The sequence below is a fragment of the Oncorhynchus gorbuscha genome, linkage group LG03 (genome assembly GCF_021184085.1).
Source record: "Oncorhynchus gorbuscha isolate QuinsamMale2020 ecotype Even-year linkage group LG03, OgorEven_v1.0, whole genome shotgun sequence".
In the NCBI taxonomy this organism is placed as follows: domain Eukaryota; kingdom Metazoa; phylum Chordata; class Actinopteri; order Salmoniformes; family Salmonidae; genus Oncorhynchus; species Oncorhynchus gorbuscha.
The window spans coordinates 38,722,680-38,748,298 of NC_060175.1; the positions used below are offsets into that span (position 1 = coordinate 38,722,680).

General features: G+C 44.3%; 1 protein-coding gene and 1 long non-coding RNA gene across 3 annotated transcripts; one reads left to right on the top strand and one right to left on the bottom strand.

Annotated features, from left to right (window-relative positions):
- Positions 1 to 252: 252 nt before the first annotated feature.
- mdm4 (MDM4 regulator of p53) lies at positions 253 to 17,611 on the top strand. 2 transcript variants are annotated; one of them, XM_046342471.1, is made up of 11 exons: positions 253 to 538; positions 1,053 to 1,146; positions 3,391 to 3,465; positions 3,558 to 3,691; positions 3,814 to 3,863; positions 4,481 to 4,545; positions 6,003 to 6,102; positions 6,178 to 6,338; positions 6,451 to 6,639; positions 14,782 to 14,850; positions 15,010 to 17,611. In XM_046342471.1, exons 2-11 carry the CDS (start codon positions 1,069 to 1,071, stop codon positions 15,580 to 15,582), a joined length of 1,494 nt encoding a protein of 497 aa, XP_046198427.1. In that variant the 5' UTR covers positions 253 to 538; positions 1,053 to 1,068; the 3' UTR covers positions 15,583 to 17,611. The 2 variants fall into 2 exon arrangements, with proteins under 2 accessions (XP_046198427.1, XP_046198428.1); XM_046342472.1 differs by having other exon boundaries at positions 256 to 538; positions 6,466 to 6,639.
- LOC124031358 lies at positions 6,357 to 23,914 on the bottom strand. Its single transcript, XR_006838113.1, has 4 exons — positions 23,632 to 23,914; positions 15,478 to 15,536; positions 15,128 to 15,372; positions 6,357 to 6,601 (listed from the first exon to the last, which is right to left on the bottom strand). It is a non-coding gene; the product is annotated as an uncharacterized LOC124031358 (long non-coding RNA).
- Positions 23,915 to 25,619: the final 1,705 nt, after the last annotated feature.

Genomic DNA, 25,619 nt, shown 5'->3' on the forward strand with positions numbered 1-25,619 from the left:
GAACTTGCATCAGGTTTAGTTTATTGGGATCCCCTACTGAACATACAGCATCTACTCGTCCTGTGGTCCACATAAAACGTACAAATACTAGCTACATTTGACACTTTATATGAACCAAGAAAGTATGTGTGGAAACAGTGAAACTACAATCTGTTGGTTGGTGGCTATTCAGCAAGAGTGATTTTCTGTGTTTCAGAAACAGGTAACTAGTAGGTAGACGTGGGCAAGTCGACGTGTGGATATAGCTAACATACAACCACAGCTAGCTATTTTATAAGAACAAAAAGTATTGCTGCCAGCCAGAAAAGTGAAGATGGCGACAATTGCACCGGAAGTTATGCAGTGCACCATACTGAATTTGAATTTTCTAAATTGTGCTAACAGTTGAGGAGCTGGCTACAAGGTAGCACACGATTTGGCAATGCTTTGTTAAATTGCTATATTTTTCATTACACACTTTAGTATTTGTCGGGTACGAAGGCCAGTGTGCAAGAATGTAGCTTGCTAGAGAACGTTGCAATAATGCCGATATATTGAGGTGAGTTTCATTTGTCCGTTTGCAAAGTGGTCCAGTTAAACTTGGCTATCTAGCATTTCCTACGGCTAGCTAGCTATCCATTTGACGTCGTTTAAAATTAGATGCAGAATATGCCATCGAATTTTTTATTTAAAGTGTTGAAAAGATAGCTATCAGTTAATTTATGTTGCGCGGAAGCGACCAATGAGTTTATGGTCTCACAATGTTATCTAACGTAGGTATTTAGTAAGTTAGCTCGCTAACTATATCTCCATATTGTTTGTTTAGCTAGCTGACTACAGACTGCGGTGCGGGCTCAATACAAGTTGTGTTCAAGAGGCTAGGCAGTTAGCCAAGGCCAATGGACAGCTTGAAGACATGCAGCTGCTAGCTTTAACTAACTAGCTAATCAGCGATCAACGTGTTTCTTAACACAAAAATATAGATTGAACCTAAATAGAAGATACAGTGGGTTGTGTATGAAATGAATAGCTAATGTTAACATCCATCCTTGCGCCTTTTTCCCCCCCTGCAGATTTTGTCTTTTGAATATGACCACGTTACCGTCACCCCAGCAGTACACAGCATCAAGCTCAGCATGCAACATATTACCTGGTGATGGGAGTCAGGTGAGTTTATTTACACCGATTTATTTATTCTCATGAGCATGGCCTTATTTCTATTACAGCCTATTGGATGACTGTCGTTCCTATTCCATTCACCCAGTTCAATGTAACATCCATAGGTTTAGGCTACCACATCAAATCAAATCAAATCAAATTTATTTATATAGCCCTTCGTACATCAGCTGATATCTCAAAGTGCTGTACAGAAACCCAGCCTAAAACCCCAAACAGCAAACAATGCAGGTGTAAAAGCACGGTGGCTAGGAAAAACTCCCTAGAAAGGCCAAAACCTAGGAAGAAACCTAGAGAGGAACCGGGCTATGTGGGGTGGCCAGTCCTCTTCTGGCTGTGCCGGGTAGAGATTATAACAGAACATGACCAAGATGTTCAAATGTTCATAAATGACCAGCATGGTCAAATAATAATAAGGCAGAACATGATACTCAAATGTTCCCTATACCAGTCATGAAGTTGCTACAACCTGGCCTTTGAAAGAACGTTTACAACATAGGTGCACACTGGTCGAGAGATATTTGAGGTGACCGACAGTGGCATATTCAAAACCGCCTTGCACACTCTTGGATCTAGCTGATCTAGGGTGTAGTTATTAGTCCAACAGTTGCAAACAAGAGTTTCTATTGGACACATCCAGGTATGTTTACTTTCGTTTCGTTTGCTCCTGTTTAAGAAAAGTTTTACAGCAAAATCAGCGGAATGAATACATGCCGTATCACACGTAAACCCTGTTCACTTTCATAGTAGCCACGTTGTATTCCTTCGCATCTATGCGCTCTCCTGCTCTCACCCTTTCCCTTGGCTTGTGGACTTCAATGGACAACACATCAGCTGTATGTGACCAAGCCAAACCATATCATAACCGCTACACACAGCCTACATCGTTGTCACCATTATTTGCTTAAGTAACATCATAGTCAACATAGCTAATTGAACTAACGCATTAAACCCCCTACAATCATGCACTAACGTTAGTGTACAGTCAGTTAGCAGTTATAACCAGTTTAGCAGTTACACCGTCAGCCACCGGTGGCAATAAAATTGTAAATCCTTACCTTGACTTGGTAGAGTTCCAGTGTTGTGTTGGGTAGGCATACCCAACTAGCTAACATAGCATTCCTCTGTTTGAGTAGGCTAAGCTAGCTAGCTGCATTTGTTAGCTGTGAGAGAGAGAAAAAATGACGAAATATACATTTCTGTTGAATGCATTGTTGTGCAACTGACTAGGTATCCCCCTTTCCCAGCTCATCCATCTTTCACCATCACCTCTCTATCTCTCTTTGTGTTCAAGCAAACAACAGACATATGCATCTCTCTCTGGCATCTCCAAAACTGTTAAACTATCTTTCTCTCTCTTTGAGTCCACTACTCACCATGTTTTATGCACTGCAGTATTAGCTACCTATAGCTTATTCTTTCATTTTTTTATTTTTTTTATTTAACCAGGTAGGCCAGTTGAGAAGAAGTTCTCATTTACAACTGAGACCTGGCCAAGATAGAGCAAAGCAGTGCGACACAAACAACAGAGTTACACATGGGATAAACAAACGTACAGTCAATAACACAATAGAAAAGTCTATATACAGTGTTTGCAAATGTAGTAAGATTAGGGAGATAAGGCAATAAATAGGCCATAGTGGCGAAATAATTACAATTTAAACACTGTGAACACTGTGATAGATGTGCAGAAGATGAATGTGCAAGTAGAGATACTGGAGTGTAAAGAAGTGTAAAGTGTAAAGAAAAATAAATAAATAACATGGGGATGAGGTAGTTGGGTGGGCTATTTACAGATGGGCTATGTACAGGTGCAATGTTCGGTAAGCTGCTCTGTCAGCTGATGCTTAAAGTTAGGAGATATAAGTCTCCAGCTTAAGTTATTTTTTTTTGCAATTTGTTCCAGTACCGTGTAAGTCTATGGAAGGGGGGAGAACCATGAGCCTGTTATGTTTTGTATTGAAGTCAGTGTACCCAGAGGAGGATGGAAGCTAGCTGTCCTCTGGCTACACCATGACTCTACCCTACATTATTTGCTGATGTGAATATATTTAGTATAGTTTTGTCTAAAAAGGATACACTTTTAAAACATTTTAATGAAATTCACTGAGGATGGTCCTCCTCTGAGGAACTTCCATTGATGTTGACCTAAGTCACAACGACATTAACCACAACCTTTGTACAGAGAATATATCTGGTCCTGTTAAGGCTAATGCATGGTTCTGTCTGTGGCAGGTGCAGCCCAAAGCCCCTCTCCTGCAGATTCTGCGTGTGGCTGGAGCCCAGGAGGACATCTTTACCCTCAAGGAGGTGAGTGGATACAGTTGGCATGGTAACAGTCCTATAAGATAAAAGCTATATTGCACTTATTAAAACGTATGTTCACAAACTGTGTGTATCAGGTGATGCACTACCTGGGCCAGTACATCATGGGGAAGCAGTTGTATGATAAACAGAGGCAGCACATAGTGCACTGTCAGGACGACCCACTGGGAGAGCTGCTGGAGGTCGAGAGCTTCTCCGTCAAAAACCCCAGGTGAGCGCACTCGCACACCCACAGGCTCATGCTCAGTACACATTATTCTTACACTGTACATAACACGCTTATGCTGTATACTTAACACATAAGCTCAAGTCTACATGTGTCCTATTTTGCAGTCCAGTCTACGAGATGCTGAAGAAGTATTTAGTTGTGCTGAGTTGTTCAGGTAAGTGATCGATGCCTCCGTCGCTTGTGAGATTTCCATTTTAAAAATCAAATTTGATGCATTTGAATATGATCCTGGCTGAAACAGGTGAAAGACTAATGCAATGCTGCTTTGTCTGGTTTGAGTGTGGGATGATTGTTGATAAGAAATCAATTTACATATTTTATCTTTTTCCTCACATGTACAGTCAAATCATCTACTTATAGGGTCTTAATGAATGTTGAAGCTTTAAGATTGATGGTTTTACCAACCAGTGAAGAATCAGTCTCTGTATTGCCTTCTACTCTATAAACTCAGTATTGCTGGTCGGAGGTGAAAGGTGTGCATGTGTAAACTGTAGACCTGGAGCTCTCTCGATGTGTAAACTGTAGACCTGGAGCTCTCTCGATGTGTAAACTGTAGACCTGGAGCTCTCTCGATGTGTAAACTGTAGACCTGGAGCTCTCTCGATGTGGAGGTGTTTAACTCCTCATTTGCCCTGCAGAATTCTTCGAAGAAACCAGAGCTACAGTGTACCTATAGTGTTATAGGGTGTGTGTCAGTGTGTGTGTGCGGAGTGTGTTAATTAAAGGGCAGGGTGTGTTTTGTGTGTTACTGTATCTCATTCTGAAACACAGACGCTGCAGAGAGTCTTTCTGTGGGCCGTGAGTGTGTAGAGGGCGGAGTGGAGGACCGCGGTCAGGTAAAGCTGAAGCATGGTGCTCAGGAGAAACAGGGACCCTCAAGCCCACCACCTCACCACACACAACCCCCCCAGGGTAGCTCAATCCGTCAGTCTCTTCAAAAATGTAATGAGCCATGCGCGCAGCTTCATTGTTGAGATATCAATTGTTCTAGCCAACTGATTTTGTGGTCTTTAATGCCATTATCAAAGTTGGAATACAATCAACTGATTTTAAAATGATTAGTTGCATTGAGAATGTAGAGCAGTTGATTGATTTTCCCAAGTTTATTGAGCCAGTAGCTTGTGTGTTGTGAGGGGAGGGGAGGGCCACTGTCTTCGCAGGTGTTTATGTGTACAGAGTGGCACCGTCTCTGTACATCCCCATCTCTGGCCTGGCCTGGTGGAGTTCCAACACAACACTGCCGGACCCACCAGCACCACTCAGAGCATGGGGGGCAGAGTCACTGTCTCTGTCTGTCTCAGAGTTCTCTTCTCTGCCCCAAACCTGCTGGAGGAACACAGCTCCTGATCCAGTCTCGGTTCAAACACCCACTCCCCCATCTACCCCTTCCTCTCTCTACCTGCCCCACACCTGCCCCTTCCCCAAACTTCTCAAACTTGCCCCTCCACGCAATATCTGCCACCTCTTTCTTCCATCGAAACAACAAACCCCACTTCCTCTTCTTCCTAACACCCAAACTGCCCTTCGTCCCCTTCACCAACACCGCAATGGCTTCTTACCCCAACGCCTCTTGTTTCGACTTAGCATTAGTTGCCTCTAGGCCAGTTGTGGATATGGGAGTTTACCGTGAGATATGACTAGAGAAGAATTCATTAATGAAAGAATGTTGATCATATGGATAGTGATCAATGGGTTTGTAATTATCAGTGACTGCAACTTTTGTTGAGAAGAGGCATGCAGAAATCACTGCCCGATATTATAAATTAAAAATATAAATTCCCTCAGTCTTTGTGTATTGCAATTTGAAAAATAACGAAAAATACAGATAATATGGGAGGACTGGCTCCTCTTCGTCAAGAAATGCATGCAGATCAATTAAAGATGTAGTCATTTGTCATCGAATCACGGCATCGTGTTGAATAGTATTCCAACTTGTGTGTGATCATGGAAGATTGAGCACTGCAACTGCGGTGTGGTGTGTCCATACTAATGCTTGTCTGGTTCATGCACACACAAACACCAAGCATGTAGGATTTCAGATTAATTTAGGCAGATTGTAGTCAGTCACTCTCGTCTCCTTTCATTTTCAACCTTTCTCTGAATGTGTGTGGCTCCGTTGCCCTATCTGTCCTTATGTGGCCCTCCATTGCCCCAGTACCCATGGATCTATTCCACTGACCTGCCCTCCCCTTGACCACTAGGCCGTGCTGTGAAGGAGCTGTGGTTTCGCCAAGTGCCCAGTTTTCTGCTCTATTATCTGATTGGCTCTCCTCCTCCCCTCCTACTTGTGTAGGTGTGTGGGGGCGTGGCCAAGGCGGGCCTGGTTGTGGCCAGTGACGAGGCCCTCCCCATGCAGACCCCGTCTCAGAGACGACCCCGGGAGCCTGACGAAGGTAAACTCACTCACATGGCTAATAATAACTGCTATATTATTTGAGTCCCAACCCCCCCTGTGATCCCTCCCTCAGACTCTTTAGATGGCTTGCCCCAGTCGGCCTGCAAACGGCCCAAGCTTGATGTCACACTAGACGAATGGGACCTCTCAGGACTGCCCTGGTGGTTTCTGGGTAATCTGCGTAACAACTACAGTCGTAGAAGCAACGGCTCTACGGACATCCACACTAATCAAGTAAGAAAATATGCTGTTTACTATAGTCAGTTTATTTGCTTGTCAAGGTGATAAACTCAGGGAGCATAGTCATACAGTGATGAGATCACACACATCCTGACTGAGGGATCAGCTGTCTCCTGCGCAGGATGAGGACACAGCGATCGTGTCGGACACGACGGACGACCTGTGGTTCCTGACGGAGGGGGGAAGTGAACAGGTGAGCGTGGAAATGAAGGAGGCCGTGCTGGAAGAAGGGAGTGGAGGAGAAGGAGAACCGCCACCTGAAGAAGAGGGAGGAAAAGAGAAGGCTGATAAGGAGGTAGAACTGTTCTCCTGTCGTCTCTATGTTGAGTGGTACATAAACAATTATATGTTCTCTTTATAGCTCTTGTACTATGGAGTATTATTTCAGACTATAGCTAGGTTCAATTCACATACACCTATTTAGCAGATGTTATTGCGGGTGTAGCGTAATGCTTGTGTTCCTAGCTCAGTGCAGTAATATCTAACATTACACAGAATCTAGTAAAAGAATGGAATATAGAAATATTAGGATGAACAATGTATGAGTGGCATTGACTAGAGTACAATATATACACATGAAATTAGTAAAAAAGTATGTTACCTTATTAAAGTGACCAGTGATTCCATGTCTATGTAAATAGAGGCTGCTGCCCTAAGGTGCAGGTTTGAGTGACTGAGTGGTAACCGGCTAGTGACTAAGTTCTGTGTAGGGTACTGGGTGGAAGCCGGCTAGTGATGCCTATTTAAGTCTGATGGCCTTGAGATGGATGCTATTTTTCAGTCTCTCGGTCCCAGATTTGATGCACCTGTACTGACCTCGCCTTCTGGATGATACCGGGATGAATGTCCTTGATGATCTTTTTGTCCTTCCTGTGACATTTGGTGCTGTAGGTGTCCTGGGGGGCAGGCAGTGTGCCCCCGGTGATAAGTTGGGCAGACTGCACCACTCTCTGGAGAGCCCTGCGGTTGTGGGCGGTGCAGTTGCCGTACCAGGTGGATATAAACCATTGAGAGGATTCTGTAGGGCGACATCTGTAAAACTTTGAGGGTCTTAGCGGCCAAGCTGAATTTCTTCGGCCTCCTGAGGTTAAGAGGCGCTGTTGCACCTTCACCACACTGTCTGTGTGGGTGGATCATTTCAGATTGTCAGTGACGTATGTGTACGCCGTGGAACTTTAAGCTTTCCACCTTCTCCACTGCGGTCCCGTGGATTGGCACGTGCTCCTTCTGCTGTCTACGATCAGCACCACTCCTCCAGGGCCCTCACCTCCTCCCTGTAGGCTGTCTCATCATTGTTGGTAATCAGGCCTACTACTGCAAACTTGATGATTGAGTTGGAGGTGTGCGTGGCCACACAGTCATGGGTGAACAGGGAGTACGGGGGAGGGTCCCTGTGTTGAGAATTAGCGTAGTGGTGTTGTTTTCTACCTTCACCACCTGAGGGCGGCCCATCAGGAAGTCCAGGACCCAGTTAAACAGTGCGGGGTTCAGACCCAGGGCCCCAAGCTTAATGATGAGCTTGGAGGGTACTATGGTGTTGAAGGCTGAACTGTAGTCAATGAACACCATTCTTACATAGGTATTCATCTTGTCCAGATGGCAGTTATCTTTGCTTTTATTGGGTACAGGAGCAATGGTGGACATCATGAAGCAAGTGGGGACAGCAGACTGGGATAGGGAGAAAGCTGGTCTGCGCGTGCTCTGAGGGATCCCGTCTGGGCCGGCAGCCTTACGAAGGTTAACACAATTAAATGACTTAACTCACGCCGGCCACGGAGAACTAAAGCCCACAGTCCTGGAAAGCAGGCCGCTTTGGTGGCACTGTTATCCTCAAAGCTGGCAAAGATGGTGTTTAGCTTGTCCGGGAGCAAGACTTCAGTGTCTGTGACATGGCTGGTTTTCCCTTTGTAATCCATGATTGTCTGGAGTCCCTGCCACATACAGTACCAGTCAAAAGTTTGGACACCTACTCTGTAGGTCTTTCCTACATTGTAGAATAATAGTGAAGACATCAAAACTAGGAAATAACATATAGAATCCATGTAACCAAAAGTGTTAAACAAATTAAAAATGGATTTGAAATTTGAGATTCTTCAAAGTAGCCACCTTTTGCCTTGACAGCTTTGCACACTTCTGGCATTCTCTCAACCAGCTTCATGAGGTAATCACCTTGAATGTTTTTCCAATAGTCTTGAAGGAGTTGACACACATGCTGAGCACATGTTGGCTGGTTTTCCTTCACTCTGCGGTCCAACTCATCCCAAACCATTTCAATTGGGTTGAGGTCTGGTGGTTCTGGAGGCCAGGTCATCTGATGCAGCACTCCATCTCACTCTTTCTTGGTCAAATAGACCTTATACAGCCTGAAGGTGTTTGGGTCATTGTCCTGTTGAAAAACAAATGAAAGACCGCTGCACCTCATGGGACTAAGTCATGGCAGCTCAGTGCTAGAGGTGTCACTACAGACCCTGGTTTGATTCCAGGCTGTATCACAACCGGCCATGATTGGGAGTCCCATAGTGCGGTGCAAAATTTGCCCAGCATTGTTAGGGTTTGGCCGGGGTAGACCGTCATTGTAAATAAGAATGAGTTCTTAACTGACTTGCCTAGTTAAATAAAACTAAAACTAAGTGCAAACCAGATGGGATGGCGTATGGCTGTAGAATGCTGTGGTAGCCATGCTGGTTAAGTGTGCCTTGAATTCTAAATAAATCAGGGTCACCGGCAAAGCATCATCACACCACCACCTCCATGCTTCACGGTGGGACCCACACATGCGGCAATCATCCGTTCACTTACTCTTCGTCCCAAATTTGGACTCATCAGACCAAAGAACAGATTTCCACCGGTCTAATGTCCATTGCTCGTGTTTCTTGGCCCAGGCAAGTTTCTTCCTCATATTGGTGTCCTTTAGTTGTGGTTTCTTTGTAGCAATTCGACCATGAGGGCCTGATTCATGCAATCTCCTCTAACAATTGATGTGTCTGTTACTTGAACTCTGCAAAGCATTTATTTGTGCTGCAATCTGAGATGTAATTAATTACAGATGTCTGAGGCTGGTAACTCTACTGAACTTGTCCTCGGCAGCAGAGGTACCTCTGGGTCTTCTTTCCCTGTGGCGGTCCTCATGAGAGCCAGTTTCATCATAGCTCTTTTTTGCGACTGCACTTGAAGAAACTTTCAAAGTACTTGACATTTTGCTGATTGACTGATCTTCGTGATGGACTGTCGTTTCTCTTTGCTTATTTGAGATGTTCTTGCCATAATATGGACTTAATCTTTTACCAAATAGAGATATCTTCTGTATATGTTGGCTCAAACACATAGAAAAGGAAAGAAATTCCACAAATTCACTTTTTACAAGGCACACCTGTTAATTGAAATGCATTCCAGGTGACGACCTCATGAAGCTGGTTGAGAGAATGCCAAGTGTGTAAAGCTGTCATCAAGACAAAGGGTGGCTACTTTGGCAAATCTCAAATATATTTTGATTTGTTGAACACTTTTTTTTTCTTCCTTCATGATTCTGTATGTGTTATTTCATAGTTTTGATGTCTTCACTATTATTCTACAATGAAGAAAAGAGTAAAAATAAAGAAACCCTGGAATGAGCAGGTGTGTCCAAACTTTTGACGGGAACTTTGACGGGAACTGTGTCTGAACCGTTGAATTGTGTTTCCACGTTGTCTCTACTGACATTTTGCCTGTTTGATTGCCTTATGGAGGGCAAAACTGTCCTGTTTGATTGCCTTACGGAGGGCAAAACTGTCCTGTTTGATTGCCTTACGGAGGGCAAAACTGTCCTGTTTGATTGCCTTACGGAGGGCAAAACTGTCCTGTTTGATTGCCTTACGGAGGGCAAAACTGTCCTGTTTGATTACCTTACGGAGGGCAAAACTGTCCTGTTTGATTGCCTTACGGAGGGCAAAACTGTCCTGTTTGAATTCAACCATATTCCCTGTCACCTTGCGGTGGTTTGCCCTTTTAGTTTTGCGCGGATACTGCCATCTACCCATGTTTTTTTGGTTTAGGTCGATTTCCATCCGATTAGCGACAGATTTCCACGCAAATATTCATAAAGAAAATATGCAGTACGTGATGACGTAGTGTACACAATGTACTTTTTTTCAAGTTGTCATTTACCAAATAAAAATCTAAAGTTTCCATCGTATTTTCAACTCATAGTTTTCAACTGATAGTTTTGTCACAAACTGTTGCGTTAAATAGCAAATGTATTTATTTTATTTACCCTTTTATTTAACTAAATGTTCCTACTGTGGTCTTGGCACGTGCACTCTAGCCAACAGTTCCCAGATACAGTGTGGGTAGGCTTATCTTTATGATGAGACTATTATGGATAAGACAAAGACTATTTGTAGTTGTCAAACGGCGGTCAGGCATCGATCATCATGTCACCAGAATAAGACCCTCAATATTTATTGGAAAGAGACCTCAAGCTCATCACCTGTGAAGTTCACAACTTATTTAATCTGCAGCCTATTAAACTGCCTTGGTTTCCCAAGATGTAGTGGGAGGACTACATTACATTTACATTTAAGTCATTTAGCAGACGCTCTTATCCAGAGCGACTTACAAATTGGTGCATTCACCTTATGACATCCAGTAGAACAGTCACTTTACAATAGTGCATCTAAATCTTAAAGGGGGGGGTGAGAGGGATTACTTATCCTATCCTAGGTATTCCTTAAAGAGGTGGGGTTTCAGGTGTCTCCGGAAGGTGGTGATTGACTCCGCTGTCCTGGCGTCGTGAGGGAGTTTGTTCCACCATTGGGGGGCCAGAGCAGCGAACAGTTTTGACTGGGCTGAGCGGGAGCTGTACTTCCTCAGTGGTAGGGAGGCGAGCAGGCCAGAGGTGGATGAACGCAGTGCCCTTGTTTGGGTGTAGGGCCTGATCAGAGCCTGGAGGTACTGAGGTGCCGTTCCCCTCACAGCTCCGTAGGCAAGCACCATGGTCTTGTAGCGGATGCGAGCTTCAACTGGAAGCCAGTGGAGAGAGCGGAGGAGCGGGGTGACGTGAGAGAACTTGGGAAGGTTGAACACCAGACGGGCTGCGGCGTTCTGGATGAGTTGAAGGGGTTTAATGGCACAGGCAGGGAGCCCAGCCAACAGCGAGTTGCAGTAATCCAGACGGGAGATGACAAGTGCCTGGATTAGGACCTGCGCCGCTTCCTGTGTGAGGCAGGGTCGTACTCTGCGGATGTTGTAGAGCATGAACCTACAGGAACGGGCCACCGCCTTGATGTTGGTTGAGAACGACAGGGTGTTGTCCAGGATCACGCCAAGGTTCTTAGCGCTTTGGGAGGAGGACACAATGGAGTTGTCAACCGTGATGGCGAGATCATGGAACGGGCAGTCCTTCCCCGGGAGGAAGAGCAGCTCCGTCTTGCCGAGGTTCAGCTTGAGGTGGTGATCCGTCATCCACACTGATATGTCTGCCAGACATGCAGAGATGCGATTCGCCACCTGGTCATCAGAAGGGGGAAAGGAGAAGATTAATTGTGTGTCGTCTGCATAGCAATGATAGGAGAGACCATGTGAGGTTATGACAGAGCCAAGTGACTTGGTGTATAGCGAGAATAGGAGAGGGCCTAGAACAGAGCCCTGGGGGACACCAGTGGTGAGAGCGCGTGGTGAGGAGACAGATTCTCGCCACGCCACCTGGTAGGAGCGACCTGTCAGGTAGGACGCAATCCAAGCGTGGGCTGCGCCGGAGATGCCCAACTCGGAGAGGGTGGAGAGGAGGATCTGATGGTTCACAGTATCGAAGGCAGCCGATAGATCTAGAAGGATGAGAGCAGAGGAGAGAGAGTTAGCTTTAGCAGTGCGGAGCGCCTCCGTGATACAGAGGAGAGCAGTCTCAGTTGAATGACTAGTCTTGAAACCTGACTGATTTGGATCAAGAAGGTCATTCAGAGAGAGATAGCGGGAGAGCTGGCCAAGGACGGCACGTTCAAGAGTTTTGGAGAGAAAAGAAAGAAGGGATACTGGTCTGTAATTGTTGACATCGGAGGGATCGAGTGTAGGTTTTTTCAGAAGGGGTGCAACTCTCGCTCTCTTGAAGACGGAAGGGACGTAGCCAGCGGTCAGGGATGAGTTGATGAGCGAGGTGAGTTAAGGGAGAAGGTCTCCGGAAATGGTCTGGAGAAGAGAGGAGGGGATAGGGTCAAGCGGGCAAGGTTGTTGGGCTAGGGCTGTTGCGTGACTGCCACACCGGCAGTCATCAAATTCCATGTGACAGTTTAGTCACGGTTATTAGGCTTCTTCAAGCTCTGCTGCTGGTCATTAGTAGCCTACCAAACTTGCTAACTGCCTGGTACTCAGCACTATTGTCCCTCTAATCACTCTGACGTCAATGCAAATGTCATCAAATCGAATCCAACACTTCATGAGAGCTCATGTTGCGGCACATTACTATGCGCGAGAAAACAGAGTGATGGCCTCTTTTTTTTTTACCTTTATTTTACTAGGCAAGTCAGTTAAGAACAAATTCTTATTTTCAATGACGGCCTAGGAACAGTGGGTTAACTGCCTGTTCAGGGGCAGAACGACAGATTTGTACCTTGTCAGCTCGGGGATTTGAACTTGCAACCTTTCGGTTACTAGTCCAACGCTCTAACCACTAGGCTACCCTGCCTCCTCTACTAAAAAGAGAATTCCAACAGCCTTCTATAGCCTACTATATTTCTCAACTTTCCTAATATTAAGCTTTTATTTACAACAGGAATATAGCCTACTTGGTTGGCATGAAAATGAACCATGCAAAAAGTGTTCTTGATTTAAAACTATTTAAGTGCATAGATTACGTGTTTTTTCCCCCGCTGCCCCTGTTTCGATACAGGTCCATGATAATGGTCCATTCTAAATCAAAACGAATTTCACACATTATTTAGTATATGTAAAGACGAGATTAAATCATTAATAGGCTGATATTGTCACCCATCAGACTATCACTTGTGAATGATGCTCATCTTAAGAAACAATGCCTTTTGTTTGCGACTTTGTCGAATTATAGTTGCGGACCTCATGTAGCCTAGCCCATAAGCCTGTATGTTTTGTATCACAACTAAAGTGGCCAAATACATTTTAAGAATTTGTCACATTAATCTGCTTTACAAGGGGTGTAGAGCCTAACTGGCATACATAAGCAGTGTTTGGGGAAGATCATTTTCATCATAAAAATGCACCTTTATAATAAAAGCATTACATGCATAATTTAATTTGCGGTCACTTTTGATAATGGTGTGTTCCGCCAGAATGCACAGAATAGAATAGGTTGGCTTTTGTACTATGGGGGATAGTTGATTGACATAGGCTAGTGCTTTTGCTGTACGTTAGGCCTACTCATCTTATAGGGCTGACGAAAAGTAAATGTGGACAGTTCTTCCAATATCCACCTCGGAATTGGATAAGGACGTGTGCAGTTGCGTCCCCGATGTGTCTGTCTTCACTTGTAGCCTGTGAGAAAGACCTGATCACATGATGGAGAGCCATGTGAGTTGGATGGAGATTCGGAGCGCACAGCATTCAGGCAGAAGGGCACAACTGCCACTGGCCGCCAAAGGCACATTACAGCCACACAAAGGGGATGCCACCGTGAAAATCTAGGCATTATCAAGTGCTTGTCAAATTGTGACTGGTGTGTGTACAGCCAAAAAAACAAAGCCTTTTCAAGATACTTTTTTCCAAATCATCATTAGTCGCATCATGCAGCCTTACAATGTATTAAAAACCAAACATATAGCCCATTTGTAGAACAACTAAAGTTATATTAATAACTCTAAATTAAGCATATGGGAATATCTATTTCTTTAACCGCTCAACACAGAATAGCCGCATGTACACACTCCCTCAAATATTTTGGAGAAAATATACTTTCTATTTTGTACAGCTTTGTATACTTTCTATTTCTTTACACCTGTCTAAAATAAATAATGGATTCATTGTGTTGGTGTGGGTTATATTACATGGATTTATTAGACTTTTTAAAATGTAGCTGTTGGGAAGATCTGCATCAGTGGCTTGTGTGGAAGCCAGGAGATGCTAAATGTTTTTATGTTAATTAACGGTCTATTACTGTGAGACCGACAGTTACTTGCTTGACAATCACTGGCTGACAAAATGTCATGACCGCCACAGCCCTAGGGAGGACCACACACCAGATCACGTGACTTTACTTCCTTCCATAGGATGGTTATTACATCAATATTTGCGCATAAAGGCATTTCCACCGCCATTTCTAGCATTTAATTAATTTTTGAAACAAAGTTCCCACCATGCCGAACGTATAAATGATCTGTTGGCATTTATAAAATTTAACCAAACACAGCTGTGTTTTTTTAATACGGTATGACTTTACTCTCATAAAAACTGTATGGAAACGTAGTTTGACTGATGAGTGTCTCTCTTCTCTCCTCAGATGCAGGAGGAGCCAGATGAGGACTCTCAGTGTCTGAGTGATGATACGGATATAGAGATCTCTACACAGGTCCGTCTCCATCTGTTTTCCATCTTTTTGTCTCGATCTCTCTTTCGCTCTACTTTGTCTCCCTCGATCTGACTATCTCTGCCTCTGTCTCGCATGACGCTCATAGTTCCTTACAGCTACCTCTTGTCTACCTCTTGTCTAACACTCTAACTCTCTCAGGATGCATGGCAGTGTACAGAGTGCAGGAAGTACAACTCTCCTCTCCAGCGCTACTGCGTACGCTGCTGGGCTCTACGCAAGAACTGGTACAAAGACGTCCCACGGTTGGTCCACTCACTTTCCGTCCCCGACATCCCAGCATGCAGTTCTCTGGCCCCGCGAGACGACGACGATGAGGAGGAAAGCGACACAGGCATCGACGTCCCAGACTGCCTCAGGACCGTGTCTGACCCTGTCATCCTGCCCTCACACTCCACCCCTGACCGCCTCCTGCCCCCCGGGGTTCCAGGGAAGGGAAAGGGTCCTAGGCCGCGAGGCCTTCCCAGGGAGGAGCAGCTCTCTGGGGGAGAGAGTCAGGAAAGCCTGGGGATGGAAGTAGAGGTTAGGTCCGAGGCTCTGTTGGAGCCTTGTAAGCTGTGTCGGATGCGTCCGCGTAATGGGAGTATTATACACGGCCGCACGGCTCACCTGCTAACCTGCTTCTCCTGCGCCAGGAAGCTGCACAAGTTCCACGCTCCATGTCCCGGCTGTGGACAGATCATACAGAAGGTTATAAAGACATTCATAGCCTGAGAGGATTGGAACACACAGATATAATACACACAGATGTAATGTACAAGGTTATTTAAAATTGGAACAAGACACAATCACTTGCATCAAAAGCCACTCATACGCCCCAGAGATACACAGAGTAAAGCACTTAAAAGAGCATGTTCCCTTTTGCTCTCTGTTGTCTTGTTTTGCTTGTATCACACTGCCTCTGAGCTACGGCGCTAGTAATGGAAGGTACAAATCCAGCAATGTGTTTCTTGAAGTATCCAACTATATAGTTCTCTGCCACATTTCATGAAAGTCATTTGCTACTCAATGTAACATCATAGGTATTTATTTATTTGAGGGCCAAGCAGCACTGTACATATGAAAACGCAGCTGTCATTGCAGCTAACTTTGACGACAGCGATATGTGAGACTTAAGTTTTTGTTCCCGACGGAAGACCTGTTGACATTTGTTTCCTATTGGTCACTGTTGTAAGTGTCCAGAAAAAGCTTTCTGCCGGTTGTCAGGCTGCTGACGTGTTTGCTGTCATACACTATATTTTCTCCCTTAAAGACCGGTCTTCTCTCCCTAGGTTAAGATGATTGGAAGCTAGCTTCACACTGGCTGACTACTTCTCCAGTGAGAGCAGATATGAATTCTCATTGCCCTGTATATTAATGGAGCCTCAGTGCTTTGGTGGTCCTCCTTCTCCTGTTTAGTCCTTTGTTTTTCTTAAGTCATTTCTCTGCAGCGTTTTTTTAGTGTGCTCTTGGAAAACAGACAAAGGGGATCGAAAGAACATTTTTGCTGATTTATTGACCACATTTTGGTTGAAAGGCCTATTTTCAAGATAAGTCAATAATAAACATCTCCTTTAGATCCCCTTGTCATTGTTTTTCAATAGTATACATACCCCCAGGGAGAAGTCTTTACCCTGCAGTGCTGATCAGAATGCTTTGTTGTCTTACTGTCCTTGTACTCACAATGCAAGTGAATGTACTCCACAGAGAACTTTTGCCTCTTTTCAAGGGCTAGTTAGTAAAAAGTAGTTCATATTAACGATAATAACCAGTCTGAAATATAGTTGAAGAGTCACATCTATAGCCCTCAATGTAGAGTTATTGTAAATTAGCCCATCTCAATAAGGAAATACTTTGTGTATGTGGACACCCCTTCAAATTAGTGGATTTAGTTATTTCACTGTTGATGTCAGTGACTTTCAATGTGGCACCTTCATAAGATGCCACCTTTACAACTTGTCAGTTTGTAAAATTTCTGCCCTGCTAGAGCTGCCCCGGTCAACTGTAAGTGCTGTTATTGTGAAGTGGGAACATCTAGGAACAACGGCTCAGCTGTGAAGTGGTAGGCCACACAAGCTCACCGAATGGGACCACCGAGTACTATAGCACGTAAAAATGGTTTGTCCTTGGTTGTAACACACACTACTAAGTTCCAAACTGCCTCTGGAAGCAACTTCAGCACAAAAACTGTTCGTCTGGAGCTTCATGAAATTGGTTTCCATGGCCGAGCAGCTGCACACAAGCCTAAGATTACCATGTGCAATGCCAAGCATCGGCTGGAGTGGTGTAAAACGTGCTGCCATTGTACTCTGGAGCAGTGGAAACGATTTCTCTGGCGTGATGAATCACGCTTCACCATCTGGTAGTCCGACTGACGAATCTGGGTTCAGCAGATGACAGGAGAACACTACCTGCCAGAATGCATCGTGCCTACGGTGAAGTTTCGTGGAGAATATTGGTCTGGGACGGTTATTATTATTTTTTATGGCTGGGGCTAGGCCCCTTAGTTCCAGTGAAGAGATCTTAACGTTCCAATGACATTCTAGAAGTTCCTGTGCTTCCAACATTTTGGCAAAAGTTTGGGGAAGGCCCTTTGCTGTTTTATCATAACAATGCACCGTGCAGCAATGGTTTGTCGATCAGTGTGGAAGAACTTGACTGGCTTGCACAGAGCCCTGACCTCAACCCCATCGAATACCTTTGGAATGAATTGGAACGCCGACTGCGAGCCAGGCCTAATCGTCAAACATCAGTCCCCAACCTCACTAATGTTCTTGTGGCTGAATGGAAGCAAGTCCCCGCAGCAATGTTCCAACATCTAGTGGAAATCCTTCCCAGAAGAGTGGAAGCTGTTAGAACAGCGAAGGGGGGACCAACTCCATATTAATGGCTGCCATTTTTCCTTTCCAGACAATTATTTACTTTTTAGTCTTAAATATGAATACTAAAATATTCACAATCGCCAATTTTCTTATTCTAGTTCTGCTCGCTTGAATTTCTCCATTTTAGTGCAGTGATTTTGGCAATTTCTTTAGACCTTTTCCTGTTTTAGGTGTTGTGCTTGATATTTGAAGTATTTGTGACCCTTTAAATCCTCCCCAAATATGTTTTTACGATTTTTGTTAACCTCTTCCAATATCCTACATTTTAAATCAGATTAATGAGTATTGGGACAGTAAGTATGGAGTTGTACACCACTACACAGAATACAGGCCTGCCAAACCTTATCACCTGTGCTAAGTTTGCCCCTTGATAATTAGAAGAAATAAAACATGAAAGCGACAATTACAGTTGAAAAAATAACAAAGTGTTTTCCCCGCTGCTGTTTCTGAGGGATTGGAGGATGGGCTGGAGAAATGGAACCGCTCAAATTCATATACGGAGCTATGGCTGCTAAGGCCTGACCATCTAAGATATCAAAATAATAGTTTAACATGTTTTGAGGCGATACAGTGCCTGTTGTTTACCAACATTAAAGTAAATCAATTTTCTTTTTGGGGTTCTGATGGGGGTACAACAGTTAAACAAACTAAGCTAATGAGATATTGAAGTTGGTATTCAAAAATCAATACATATATATATATATTTGCTACTGCCAAATGGCTGTAGGAACTGCAGATTGTCCCTTTTTAAAGGGAGGACTAAAGGTGAAATAGATGGTAAAGGTTTATTTTTTTATTTTTTTTTGCTTTGTCTTCTATTTCTAGATGCAAACTTTGCACAGGTGGAAATGCACGGTAATACTATACTCATAGTAATACTCAGGCTCTTTTGTTTCTGGAGGCCAATAGTGTTTCCTCTATCACTCTAAGGTAGAAACAGACGTGTGTGTGGGGGGGGGGGTTTCCTGATGATGGTGCATATGAGTGTGCTTGTTGAGTTTTGTTTAAGGGAAGCGTTTCACTGCCAAACGTAATGATTGGTTTTTGCTTGTTTGTATGTTATTATGTAAATTTGTTTAGGGTTTTAATTGATATTGGTTCTGCATTTATTTGGTTTAAGATTTATTGTTCCTGTGTGTACGATGCTGTTTTCTGTTATGCTTTTGTGAAGGGCAGGCTGCAGGCAGGTGACCTGTAACAAAGTGACCTGTCCTCCTGTCTCTCTACTGCTTGTAACAGACACTGTCAGGTCTACTCTGAAACATACTGAAACATGAACATGCACTTGTAGAGAGAGCTCTTTATTCCTTGTCCTCGCTGTGCTCTGCCTGACTGAAGGGAATGATGGCCTTACCTTCCACCACTGTTCAGCTCTTTACTTGTACTTATCCCCTCTGCCTCCAGGTGGTGCTGGATAGCAGTGGTTCTCAGTGCTCCAAGAGCTCTCGCCCGTTGCAGCTGTATAGTATTAAACATGTTATAATCTACATAGCATATGGTTGATTAGTGTGAGACTAAACCCAGCACTGTGCTGGTGAGAGAATTATACTAGCAATGTGTATTAAAGCTATATTAGATCTGCTATATTGTAAAGGAACCCTGCTTTAATCGCCTTGTATTGCCCTACTCATAAGCCACCGAGCTCTACGAACTATCTAACATGGAGGCACATCAGAATGTGTCGTTGTTGTTGTTGTTGAATACTGAGAAAGGCACCAAATTCGAAAAGATGTGATGAGCATGAATGCAACAGAACATTCCAGAAGAACATGGTACACCCAATATGGCCTCCTGTCCTCATGTCGTGGAACATTGCTTTGAATTGGAATGTCAGTTCTGCTCATTCTAATTCTGTTTGTAGTGCTGTATTATGAATAAAGTAACAAGTACAACTAATTGTGTAGGCCTACTGTTATTTTGTCATGTCTGTTTATTACAGTTTGGTAGGAGTACAGTATGACTCACATTATCATTGGATAATTCTGGATAATTCTCTTGCTCTGACATGTGCATACACACAATAAACCTGTTGATGAACAGTATCTGCTGTATGTGGAGTGCTTTTAGGCTGAATAATAAGTCCTTGTATGACAGTTCAGCTGTCCTGTACTCTCCTTCACGACAGCCCCCCCCTCCCTGTCCGTCTGTGCAACATCTCTTTAGTTACTTCTCACACTCCACTTAACCTCACTAATTGCCATTATGAAGTGTTTAATAAAAGTGTGTTTCTGAGTCCCAAAATAAATCCCTACCAGGTCGAATGGGCACTTCCATAGGGAGGTTTTTTGTTGGAAAGTTCCCTCTGGAGAGACTCCTCAATACTGACAGTCCCAGATGGGTAGACTATTCCAGAACAAAAGACATGGGCTAGCGAGACCTCCGCTATTAAAAACCGACTTGTTTTTGACCAACCAAATTTCATTTGACTGTCAGAAAACACAGCAAAATACGTGTGAGGATTTATTTTAAAGCATTGAGTGGTGAAAAATAGTAAAGTGGAGGTACACTACATGACCAAAAGTATGTGGACACCTGCTTGTCAAACATCTCATTGCAAAATCATGGGCATTAATATGGAGCTGGTCCCCCTTTTTGCTGCTATAACAGCCTCCACTCTTATGGGAAGGCTTTCCACTAGATGTTGGAGCATTGCTGCTATAACAGCCTCCACTCTTATGGGAAGGCTTTCCACTAGATGTTGGAGCATTGCTGCTATAACAGCCTCCACTCTTATGGGAAGGCTTTCCACTAGATGTTGGAGCATTGCTGCTATAACAGCCTCCACTCTTCTGGGAAGGCTTTCCACTAGATGTTGGAGCATTGCTGCTATAACAGCCTCCACTCTTCTGGGAAGGCTTTCCACTAGATGTTGGAGCATTGCTGCTATAACAGCCTCCACTCTTCTGGGAAGGCTTTCCACTAGATGTTGGAGCATTGCTGCTATAACAGCCTCCACTCTTATGGGAAGGCTTTCCACTAGATGTTGGAGCATTGCTGCTATAACAGCCTCCACTCTTATGGGAAGGCTTTCCACTAGATGTTGGAGCATTGCTGCTATAACAGCCTCCACTCCTATGGGAAGGCTTTCCACTAGATGTTGGAGCATTGCTGCTATAACAGCCTCCACTCTTATGGGAAGGCTTTCCACTAGATGTTGGAGCATTGCTGCTATAACAGCCTCCACTCTTCTGGGAAGGCTTTCCACTAGATGTTGGAGCATTGCTGCTATAACAGCCTCCACTCCTATGGGAAGGCTTTCCACTAGATGTTGGAGCATTGCTGCTATAACAGCCTCCACTCTTATGGGAAGGCTTTCCACTAGATGTTGGAGCATTGCTGCTATAACAGCCTCCACTCTTATGGGAAGGCTTTCCACTAGATGTTGGAGCATTGCTGCTATAACAGCCTCCACTCTTCTGGAAAGGCTTTCCCCTAGATGTTGGAGCATTGCTGCGGGGACTTGCTTGCGTTCAGCCACGAGCATTAGTGAGGCTGGGCACTGATGATGTGCGATTAGGCCTGGCTCACAGTTGGCTTTCCAGTTCATCACAGGTGTTTGATGGGATTGAGGTCAGGGCTCTGTGCAGGCCAGTCAAGTTATTCCACACCGATCTCGACAAGCCATTTCTGTATGGAACTTGCTTTGTGCACGGGGTCATTGTCATCCTGAAACAGGAAAGGGCCTTCCCCAAACTGTTGCCACAAGTTGGAAGCACATAATCGTCTAGAACGTCATTGTATGCTGTAGCGTTAAGATCTCCTTTCACTGGAACTAAGGGGCCTAGCACGAACCATGGTAAAATAGCCCCAGACCATTATTCCTCCTCCACTAAACTTTACAGTTGGCAGTATGCATTGGGGCAGGTAGCGTTCTCCTAGCATCCGCCAAACCCAGATTCGTTCGTCGGACTACCAGATGGTGAAGCGTGATTCATCACTCCAGAGAACACATTTCCACTGCTCCAGAGTCCAATGGCGGCGAGCTTTACACCACTCCAGCCGATGCTTGGCATTGTGCATGGTGATCTTAGGCTTGTGTGTGGCTGCTTGGCCATGGAAAGCCCTTTCATGAAGCTCCTGATGAACAGTTATTGTGCTGAAGTTGCTTCCAGAGGCACGTTGGAACTCGTTAGTGAGTTTTGCAACCTACCAACTTTTTATGTGCTTCAGCACTCAATGGTCCCGTTCTGTGAGCTTGTGTGGCCTACTACTTCACGGCTGACCCGTTTTTGCTCCTAGACGTTTCCAGCTCACAATAACAGCACTTACAGTTCATCAGGGCAGCTCTAGTAATAATTTGAAGGGGTGTCCACATACCTTTTCACAGCACTGTATATATTAAAGTATTTGCCCCCTTTCTAATGTTCTCTACTTGGTGGTGGTGGTGGTAGTGCGATGGTTTGGGATGCTTTGCTGCCTCAGGACCTGGATGACTTGCCTTAATAGAAGGAACCATGAATGTATCAGAGTGTATGTATCTGCTCTGTATCAGATCCTTCTACAGGGGAATGTCAGGCCATCCGTCTGTGAGTTGAAGCTGAAGTGAAGCTGGGTTGTGCAGCAAGACAATGATCCAAAACACAATCATGTCTACATAAAATTGTTAAAAAGCAACACATTTGAAGTTTTGGAATGGCCTAGCCAAAGTCCAGATCTAATCCCAATTGAGATGTTGTGGCAAGACTTGAAATGAGCAGTTCATGCTTGAAAACAAAAATTCCAAGGCCAAAATTCCTCCACAAGCGACGTGAGAGACTGATCAACAACTACAGGAAGCGTTAGTTTGGAGTCATTTCATCTAAAGGTGGCACAACCAGTTATTGAGTATAAAGGCTAAATTACTTTTTCACACAAGGGAATTGGGTGTAGCAAAACTTTGTTAATTAAATAAATTAAATAAACATACATTTTTTTTGTTATTTGTACACTCAGGTTCCATTTATCTAATATTGGGTTTTGGTTGAAGATCTGATAACATTCAGTATCAAGAATATGCAAAAATCGAGAGAATCAGAAAGGGGGAAAATATGTTTTCACAGCACTTTATAGTGTAGCTTCTGTGAAGTTACCTTCCCTGACACCTGTAGTAACTCAACCTGGGACCTAAATAGTAACAGAGCCTTTCTGACTTCGTTGGAGTGCTGGTTTGTGCATGGTATGGAATGTGGGTTGGTACAAGAGAAAGGTATGGCAGCACAGTGACATGGCACCAATGGCAGTTCCAGAATGCTGTGGGCTCAGGAGTAGAAGGGGCTCTATGTGTTGCTATGACTACAGAGTGACCATCCCAACATCCCAGAATAACCCGCCACATTCTCCACTCACCCCCACTACGAGCAACAAACTGGGTCACCGCTGCAATACTTCCTGTTGAAAGCAGATAGAATGTCCCCAGCCCAGACTGAAAACAAGCCCTCCATCTAGCCCATAACCCTAATCTGAAGGGCGCAGACAGGTGTGGAAGGTATGGAGGAAACTCTACCTAGCCTTCTATCAGTCTTGAGGTAGGATGTCAGAGCGGGCAACCAAGTTGAGGCCGGTTTAATTTTTAGCGAAGGAAGGATACAGTCGGGTTAAATTGGGAATTCAGAAACCCTAGCCATTAGCTTAACACTAACCCTAGCTTGATGTCCACACCCCAGTTTAACCCTTACCCTAGCCATTAGCCTAACCCTAACCCTAACTTGATGTCCACACCCCAACTCAACCCTTACCCTATCCATTAGCCTAACCCTAGCTTCAAACACAAGCCAAACTCTAGCCTCTTCTCCTTTCTTCCAACGAAAACAGGATAGGAAAAAGTAATATGTGGCTTACGTATTGGGAATGAACTTTCACCTGGTCATTTCTTTCAACTAAATGCAGATTAACGAAAGGAGATAAGGACAGCAAGCCAGCTTACATTATTTGAGATAGAGCTTGTGTGTCCTTGGTGCTGTTGGTTGTGTGGAGTATGGAGACAGGATACTCTCCCCAGTCTGCATTCCCCTGGACCAGCGGTCCCAGTCTGTTTACTCCCTGCTCGGCTGTTTGTGTCTCTGTGTCTTTAACTGGATTTGTGGAACCAGGAGCTCTCTGCACTCTCAACTTGTTTCTCAGCAAAAACACACACATGAACACACACACTCACATCCACTTTCTCTCTATTGTCTCTGGCTATTTGGTCGCTCCAGTAACCAGGCTGCTAAATTTGTCCCAGTGCTGAGAGAGGTCACTGGAGCCTGAGATAAACAGAGAGAAAGAGGGAGGAGAAGAGAGAGAGAGTTGAAAGGGGGCAACAGAGAGAGAGAGGTGTAAGGGGGATACATGGGAAGGGGGAAAGAGAGGGAAGGAGAGATGAAGTGAGGGAGAAAGGGAGAAAGAGAGAGTTTGGGTCCCTACTTTCCCTGTAAGAACTGGGTCTGGGAGTGGGTTAGCTTTCCTCCCTATCCCACGCGGAATGCGGATGTGGAATTGGAGCTGAAATGGGACCAGTGCAGACATTGTTTCCACATAACAATATACTACAACCTTGCAACTTTACTCTGCTTGGGTATACAGTTAACACACATGGGTATACAGTTAACAAATGGGACCATGGGTACAGTTAACACACAGACAGTTAGTTTCACATGGGTATACAGTTAACAATGTACAGTTAACACACAACCTTACAGCAACTTTACAGTTAACACACATGGGTATACAGTTAACACACATGGGTATACAGTTAACACACATGGGTATACAGTAAACACACAAAGATACTGGAAACACTGACATAATTCATGAACTTTTTTAAAGGTTCGATAAACACATTATGGTTCAGAATAGTCTACCTTATAGGTGCTAAACTCAGTAGCGTTCACACTATGATAATAATATTAATTTGAACTGTAAAGCACTTTCGTTTATTACACTCAAATGGTTTTTATGAGGAGTCATGCATGCTCTCCAAGGACCTCTGTCAGATCATCTTTCAGAATGGTAATTGGAAGCGGTTTGGTGAACCGGGTATGTTTTATAGCAAACCTCTCGGCTTGTTTGTGAGGGTGTATATGTCCTGTGTATTTGTGACAGTGTGTGGGGTATGTTGGCAGTAAGTAGGGAAAGTGTTGTGTGTGTGATAAAGTTAGGGCTGTGTACAGTGTTGTGTGTGTGATTAAGTTAGGTCTGTGTACAGTGTTGTGTGTGTGATTAATGTAACAGTATAATTTTAAACCGTCCCCTCGCCCATACCCGGGCGCGAACCAGGGACCTTCTGCACACATCAACAACAGTCACCCTCGAAGCATCGTTACCCATCGCTCCACAAAAGCCGCGGCCCTTGCAGAGCAAGGGGAAACACTACTTCAAGGTCTCAGAGCAAGTGACGTAACCGATTGAAGCGCTATTTAGCGCACACCGCTAACTAAGCTAGCCGTTTCACATCCGTTACATTAAGTTAGGGCTGTTTACAGTGTTGTGTGTGTGATTAAGTTAGGTCTGTGTACAGTGTTGTGTGTGTGATTAAGTTAGGGCTGTTTACAGTGTTGTGTGTGATAAAGTTAGGGCTGTGTACAGTGTTGTGTGTGTGATAAAGTTAGGGCTGTGTACAGTGTTGTGTGTGTGATTAAGTTAGGACTGTGTACAGTGTTGTGTGTGTGATTAAGTTAGGGCTGTGTACAGTGTTGTGTGTGTGATTAGGTTAGGGCTGTTTACAGTGTTGTGTGTGTGATTAAGTTAGGGCTGTGTACAGTGTTGTGTGTGATAAAGTTAGGGCTGTGTACAGTGTGTGTGATAAAGTTAGGGCTGTGTACAGTGTTGTGTGTGTGATTAAGTTGGGTCTGTGTACAGTGTTGTGTGTGTGATAAAGTTAGGGCTGTGTACAGTGTTGTGTGTGTGATAAAGTTAGGGCTGTGTACAGTGTTG